General features: G+C 36.8%; 1 protein-coding gene across 3 annotated transcripts; it reads right to left on the reverse strand.

Moving 5' to 3' along the window:
- Nucleotides 1-3,791: 3,791 nt before the first annotated feature.
- Nucleotides 3,792-7,302, reverse strand: LOC112286316 (uncharacterized). 3 transcript variants are annotated; one of them, XM_024528076.3, is made up of 9 exons: nucleotides 7,088-7,302; nucleotides 6,636-6,759; nucleotides 6,264-6,461; nucleotides 5,790-5,937; nucleotides 5,561-5,650; nucleotides 5,233-5,287; nucleotides 4,732-4,854; nucleotides 4,573-4,629; nucleotides 3,792-4,265 (listed from the first exon to the last, which is right to left on the reverse strand). In XM_024528076.3, the coding sequence occupies exons 1-9, from the start codon at nucleotides 7,185-7,187 to the stop codon at nucleotides 4,087-4,089; spliced, it is 1,074 nt and encodes a 357-aa protein (XP_024383844.1). In that variant the 5' UTR covers nucleotides 7,188-7,302; the 3' UTR covers nucleotides 3,792-4,086. The 3 variants fall into 3 exon arrangements, with proteins under 3 accessions (XP_024383844.1, XP_024383842.1, XP_024383845.1); XM_024528074.3 differs by having other exon boundaries at nucleotides 6,636-6,886; nucleotides 7,088-7,294; XM_024528077.3 differs by having other exon boundaries at nucleotides 6,636-6,746; nucleotides 7,088-7,244.
- Nucleotides 7,303-7,649: the final 347 nt, after the last annotated feature.

The raw sequence follows: 7,649 nt of genomic DNA on the forward strand, positions 1-7,649 counted from the left end.
TAGAGTTCTTATGAATGTTCTTCTCTATTATTCATTAATGTGCTTGTACAAGACATTATGAATATGCTAAGGCATGAAAAAGAAGATGATTGCAGCAAAAAGATGGAGTTTATGTGAAAGTTTAGTGAAAGAAATGCATAGCAAAAAGCATGATATTCAAGTCTATTATCTAATCAATTAATTGAAGCAAATTATATGTGACTAGGTTTCACTAATGCAGACTACTTATATTGTCATGAATTCATGCAAGTGCGTTAAATCTTATCAAAGCATGTGAATAGGATTTTTATACTTGTAAGGTTTTATCAAAATCTTAGAATATAAAAGATAGCCTTAGTTAATGGATTTTGTACAAATTTCATCATAGAGAGTGTCATAGATCTTACTAGTAATAAATGATTCTTTCACACCAAAGCTAGTGAAGAAGAGGGCGACCATGGTTCTCATAATGAATTATCTGAGAACAACTCTGATAATAGTCAATACCAACTACATATTCAAATAGACTACACTAAATTTGAAAATTTTCCAGGGATTCTATGACTAATTATACAAAAAAATATGAACTTTTTGCAACCTCTTGCCCTCCCGTTATTGGCCACTAATTCTACTAAGATTCTTTATCATTGAAGATTACATCATTTTTTTATAATTTGACTATGCCAAGATGAGATAAAGACAACTTGGAATGGACATGGTGATGCAACCATCAAGAGCTTGTCAAAGGACTTATAATAATGGAAATTAAATTGATGAAGGCATTCAACGTACTTGCAATGACATTGTCAACAGGATCTCAATCAAAGCCACAAGAAAGTAGAATAATATCTTGCATTTAAATTTACATAATTGGTGCTATGGATATATAAGAAGTCAAGTTCACGATGTAAAGAATGTATTAACGATTGATAAGGAAGCACAACTAATAGACTACATGAATATTTGTGGTACAAGGTATGGCCTTTTATCTTCTATTCTAAGGCTCAAAGCTTATAAGATTACTAAATCTTGATAGATCTTATTCTATGACAAAATTTTGAGTGGCAAGTAGATGCAATGGTTTTGCATTTGCCATTTGAAGCTCACTATATGCACATCTAGTGCTTTAGAATCTGCCAAAGTTCATGTCCTTTTTGAGAAAAATATAATGACATTATACCACAACCTAAAGACTTTGTTTAACTTGTACCACTACTTGCCTCATCACATTTGGAATTGTGATGAGATGGGTGCACAAGCAAATAATTTACTACCTTTCACTTTTTTTTGCTTATCCTTTAAGTTCATTTTTATTTATTTTTAATTTCTTTGTATTGAATTTCTTTTATTGAATTTTAATATCTTTCATTTGTTTTCAACTTCTTTTTTTCAATTTTATTTCTTTGTTCTTCAATTTTCTATTCTTTCTTTAAATTTTTACATACTTCTTTAGATTTTTATTTAATTTTTTATTCATTCTAAATTTCTTTTTTTGCTTATAAGTTTTTTTTATTTATTTAATTTTTTGATTTTTGATTTTTGATTTTTTTTTCTTTAGCTTTTTTTTTTGTTTGGTTTTCTAGTTCAATAGTTAGTTTAGTTTCTCTTTGGTTTCCTAGTTCAGTTTTTCTTTGCTTTCCAAGTTTAATTCAATCCCTCTTCTTAGTATTGCAATGAATTCAATATGTAATGGTTGTTCATGGAGCCATGTCTATGCATGGCATGTTTATGTGCATGGAAGCATGCAATCGGCTACTTGTTATAAGGTTTGATCTCAAGTTTAAGAATAAGCTTCTGGTCCAAAATCTGAAGTCATGCTACTTCATCAAGTCCTAAGAAATTTTGCAAAATGTAACTTATCACTGATTTCATTTAGCTTGCAACAGAGGAAAAAAAAAAAAAAAAAAAAAAAAAAACCTCAGAATTAACTCTTCCAAAAAAGAAGAATTTTAATTTTTAGAAACAACAAAACTAAATATGTTTATATATATATATATATATAGGGTGGAGCATTTGAAAAGAGTAGCATTACTTCTCTTAAAGATCATGGCACTTTAAAACAAGTACAAGGAATTGATGCTACAATATCGTTGGCTGCGCTAAATGAGGAGCAGATTGAGCAGGACTTTGAGCAACAACCAAATGCCATTAGCAATCATTTCTTCATACGAAATTCTCAATTAAGTAATCCAAAAGTGGATGGTGAGAAAAATGAAGTGCAAGGTGAAGGAAATGAAGGTGAAGAGGAGAATTAAGAGTCCATAACACAATTCTTAAGGTTGTCTTGGATTGCTTAATCCAATCAATGATAATGTGATTCAATGGTGGATTTTATAAAATCTCTTGTATTCACCTCACGTAAATATAAAAAAGTAGTACATTTAATAAGATTCTGATGTGAGTATCTATAAATGAAGAAAGATCGTTAAAGAAAAGAGAAAGAAGAGAGTTGGAAAAAAAAAAGCAAGGTAAGCGAGAAGAAACCACTATGCAACATACAATGGAGCAAACAGAGCAAATCTGGCAATAGAGGTTGGGGGCTGCAAAGAAGGCCACCCTCCTAGTACACCATGCTGCTAAAAAAAGAAGCAAAAAAGAGTACAAAGGGATTGCATGCACAAGAAGCTGCTATAGCTTAAATTGCAAAAACAACTCAGCAAGCTAAAGTTGTGGCAAAGAGGTGTAGAATTCACACAAAGAGGGTAATGGAGAGCATGCATGGATGCCAAAAGATGTTGTTAAAGAATACAATATATAATCAAGCACGTGTTAAAAAACCAAGTTGTGGCTAGCTCTAGTTTTTAATTCCAACACTGTCATTTCAATCCTATATCAAGACAATCAATAGCCACTTCTTTCCCTCATATTCCAACCTTCTCAATTTCTACCATTTGACAACCATTTGCATTTTATGTCTTCACCATTCATGAATATGCTAGAGAAGACACTTTCTATGTAATGTGAGCCAAAAAGGCATTCCATGAGACTCTAATTTAGAAGGAAATGGTGATGAGAGGGAAGGCATGGATTCTACTCATGTGGTAGTTTTTACAGCCATAGGGTGGTTTGGTGCACTCTTTCTCATGGAATAGGCCTTCCTTGACTACTGATTTTCTTGACCATTGTCAATTAGCTCATGTGGTTTTGAAATAATTGCATTTAGATTTTGGGGCCTAAGCTCTTGCCATTTGGAGCAAGCTAACAAGCAAAGTTTGTGCAATTGGCAACAAAGTTTTTTGCTTCCTCCTTTGTGATTTTTGGTTGTTATTGTGCTAACTTTTGTTCCACATGCATGTGCTCATTAAGCCCGGATTGTGAGTAAAATCCCACCCAAGTGATTGCAAACATGGTAGCTTCATGAGTCCAACTTTTGCTTTAACTACTCATGGTTTTGCTTAAGTCTACGCCTTAGTTTAAGGATCATATGCAAAAACCCTTTTGTTCATTTTTTTCAATTAAACCGTTGCAACAATTCACTTTTTTTCTTTTGCAATACTTCAAAACCTTGTTTCTCCACCACAATTATAATAAATAAATAAATAAATAAAACTCTCACAAATTGGTCAAAATCACTAAGTTGGTGGTTTAAGGTATTTTGATGCTGAATGATATTCAAAAGAAGCAATTCATTAAATTATTTTCTCATCAAAATAATAGTATCAACTGTTTTGGACCCATTTAATTTACAGTTGATGATGAAAACATGCCACCTAATCTTCATGATGATGCATTTCAGGTATGTGGTTGTCCAAATACAACCAATGACCTCCAAATACCAATAATATTTCTGAAAGCAAGTAAATCTACTCGTATTATAAACAAATTATTTTTTTTAGTTTTAAGCTCAATAAATCACAAGATTGTAGAAACTATTTTGATAGCTGTCTCTCCTAATAAATCAGGTCGATAATGTAACATGAGTTTCAACGATCTGCTCCCATTTACATAACTAAATCCAGAAAGTTGGTGTATTCTTCCAATAAGTTCAGGGCATTTGGTGCAATTGATTCCACAAAAACCACTAGAAATAATCAGACATTAAGCAAGGGAGCTGCTGGCATTCTGATAGGCATCCTCTTTGATCACCAATTCTGGGTTCTCTGTTTTCTAGACATCTGCTGCAGTATTCTCATGAGGCTTAGGCTGATTACTTGATGGATGGAGTGGCATCTCTCTGCCACGAGGCAACTTCTTGACGACATTCTTAAAATATTTAGTCGGAACCACCCCATCAAAGCCTTCGGTGAGAACGACTTTGTTATCTGAAACGTAGAGCTTCATTCCATCTGCACACATTTCAGGTACGTATCCGTTCAAAACATGCTTTGAGTGATTGGATTCATCCGCTCAATGGCTCACACCAATGCGGCAGTTGCATGACTAAATAATGTAATTGAAGAATTTCAGAAATGTTCACTAACAGATGCAACTACCACTGCAAAAGGGAATAGTTTATAATGATCGTTAAACTATTCTGCTAATATCATTTTCTAAAAAGCAAACCAAGAGGCCCAGTCTGCAAAACACCGTCTGGGACCCTACACATGTATATTAAAGGCCAATAGTTTATATAGTTTATTGAGATCCACGTACCCTCCATAGCCTTCTCCACATCCAGGTATATGAGAACCTGAGCAGATCCACGCATCCCTGATATATCACCCACAAGAAACGATCATTCTCGATCGTTTGTGATATTGCAACACATAAATCAAACCACAAGAAGTTGCCCAAGTTGCAGTAGGAACCTACCACTGATGACACCGTCCTGTTCAGGCAAGCCAGTAGCAAAATGAACATGATTTCGATTCATGCGTTTTAACCCTTCTTGCCAGATACTGTCCATAAATCTCTCGTACGTGCCATGAACACAGACTATCATTCAGAAGAACAAGAAATTAGTTACAGCTGACAAAACAAATAAGAGTACTCCATCAGATGGTTCAGATATAATATTGTCAAAACAATCATTTAAACGACAGAAAAACAATTCAAGTCTCATAAGTATATCAAAGATGTGGACGCCACTTTCCACGATACCCGAGTTAAGAGTTCAATCAATCCGTAGAATTTTAAGATAATTGATGCAACATTAAGACGATTACTCTTAATTGTTTTGCAAGTCAACGACGTTTGAATACATTAGAGTGATTAAAGCGTCGCTACCAACAACGAAAATTACCCAAACAGGATTAGTTGAAAGCTCAAGGGACTTATTAAATACAAAAGTCTCAAAATATTTATGCAAATCACCTGGAATTTGTGAAGGAGATGTAACCAACGACAAAAGTTGTCCAGATTCCACGGTCTGCAAAAGTGAGGCAAAGATCAATTATGGTTTGGCAGAATGACGCCCTTCACAAAGAGGCCAAAGCAGAAACTCTCTTAACGCTTCTTGCTGGAGGTAATTATATCCGATCATCTAGTACTGGAGCTCAAAAAGCTGTGGCAAACATGACAACTTTACTGAGATAATTTTATTTTTATCTATGCCGTAGCACATGGAATCTCTATAAAGAAAAACGTCAAGCAATAAAACCACGAGGAATAATGGTGTGCCCCACCAGAAAGATGTACTCACCCTGATACTATGACCTTGATTTGCCCTGATGTAAAGATGCCCATCCTCTTCTTTTAGTCCAAAACGTCGTTTCCCATCCCTTGCAACAGCCTGAACAACCCATGGTTGTAGTCAAGCACAGTTACTACTGTGTAACGCAACAATTTGCAAGCCATGGATCACTACAGCTGTAGAAGCATGGAACACAGCACTTCACATGAGCGTGCACGCGAGTGAAGAAGAAAGACACCTTGCGCACATCTTCCACGCTGTGAGAACTTAATGGAATACCAGCTGCAGTATTCTTGCTTAGTTTTAAAAGATCAGCTACTAAGACGAAACCATCGTTCTGCATTTCTAGTCCATAGTCCGAGGCTCGATGTCTTAGAATCGCAGTCCTGGGAATCACACAAGACAGGAGAAAAACGTGAATAACCCACTAAACATTCTCGCATGTCCAACCGCGACACGATTACCTTAATGACCATTTGATACTAAAATCCTGAAAGACCACATTGCCGGTCAACGCTGTTGTAAATACAGACAGCAGGCTGCCCAATTCTTCTCCTGGTAAAAGAAAGAATAAGTGTGACCTTTTCATGCAATAGGCTGTGATACAAGGGTGAGGGCAAGATGTGATGAGCAATTGGTCGTGTAAACCTAAACCCTACAAACAATCTGGGTAGCGATCGACAATGTAGGCAAACCAGAATTTAACACTCACATGCATCTCCCCAGAGCTTCCGTTGAATCCATAGCATCCCTTCTCCCTCGACCTCGGCCTCGGCCTCGACCTCGACCTCCACCCCCTGATGGCCTCACTTGACTACCACCAGCACCTGAACCTGATACATCTTCATCTTCGTGTTCTACCTCCCCAAAACGCTCTCTAGTAGCCGCTGGTTGTCGGTATTCATGCTGTCTGCTTGACAATTCATACACATCTCAGGATAAATGAAGAGGGTGCTGCTGACAAAATTCTATGAACTTACATGCGCGAATCTACGATGCAGAACAAGAATGACCTCGAATTGACCTAAACCAGGAAATAAATGCACAAATGACCATGAATCTATCATGAGGAAGCAAAATTCACCTGGACGATGACTCTGGAGCAGTAGAACCATCTCCCACAACCCTGCTACCCTCTCCACCTCCGAAAGCAGCTGCACTACCCATTCCTCCAAAGGAGAATCTCTTTCCTCCTCTGCCAGCCATGACTACAGAAAACGAGTCAGCCCTATCGACCACGCTGATATACTTTAGCCGCTTCCAAAAGAAAACTCCGCGCAGAGATACACAAAAGCGTGCTCGCTGACTCCACGATGGCAACTGAGAGACACCCAGCTGCAATCAACCCACAGTTTTCTGATTTCACAACAAACAAACCAACAGTGCCCTACTCCCAACTCTCTCCACACCCACGCCCTAATGTTATACCCTGTGTTTCTGATTGCACAAGTAAAGAGGTTCTACAGCTAACGATATAAAAAATTCCTGTTTGAAAGATTCACTCAAGGCAGATTCGTGGAGGACAAGGCAACAAACCATTCTTAACCTCGTTAAAGGTCTGCTGTGATTTCCCGACTAAGAAATGTTTGTGTAACAATCCGCCACTGAAACTCTTGCATGAAGTGCTTCCGATCATCTCTTTCAACGCTACATCAAAGAATTTGCAACACCCATGTCGGGAAATCCCAAAACCCAAGATGGCGGAGGGCCCTCGCCATTTTCTTCGCTATTCCTCTCCTTTTTTGCGTTCAAGCACAAGAATTTTCCTTGAAGCACAAGAAACTGTGGACATCTTTGTTATTAATGTAATGGTGCAATGGGATGGGAGAGTTTGTTAATAATATAATAGTTAAAACAGAAAAATGTTAAAATGACCCACCCATTTACTAAATTGATACACCCTATTTGGAACATGGGTCTGGATGAAGAAGGTTGGAATTAAGGGAGCAGTAGCTAGGAAGTCGAGATAAGGGCCATAATTGTAATGATGCTTTTGGAGATGATTCATTTTTCTAGTGATGGTTATGATAGGATGGGTCCATTTAGTAAATTGGTGAGTATTTTGAACATTTCTCTTATAATAACACACTGAAAGATT

This window comes from Physcomitrium patens, chromosome 9, assembly GCF_059467195.1.
Source record: "Physcomitrium patens ecotype Gransden chromosome 9, ASM5946719v1, whole genome shotgun sequence".
Classification (NCBI taxonomy): Eukaryota; Viridiplantae; Streptophyta; class Bryopsida; order Funariales; family Funariaceae; genus Physcomitrium; species Physcomitrium patens.

What these genes read in the sequence shown, in the direction of transcription:
- LOC112286316 (XM_024528074.3), bottom strand. An exon ending in GCTCCAGAGTCATCGTCCAG is followed by an intron (nt 6,462 to 6,635) that starts GTGAATTTTGCT and finishes ATTGTCAAGCAG; the next exon opens with ACAGCATGAATACCGACAAC. An exon ending in TGTGGAGAAGGCTATGGAGG is followed by an intron (nt 4,266 to 4,572) that starts GTACGTGGATCT and finishes AAATGTGTGCAG; the next exon opens with ATGGAATGAAGCTCTACGTT.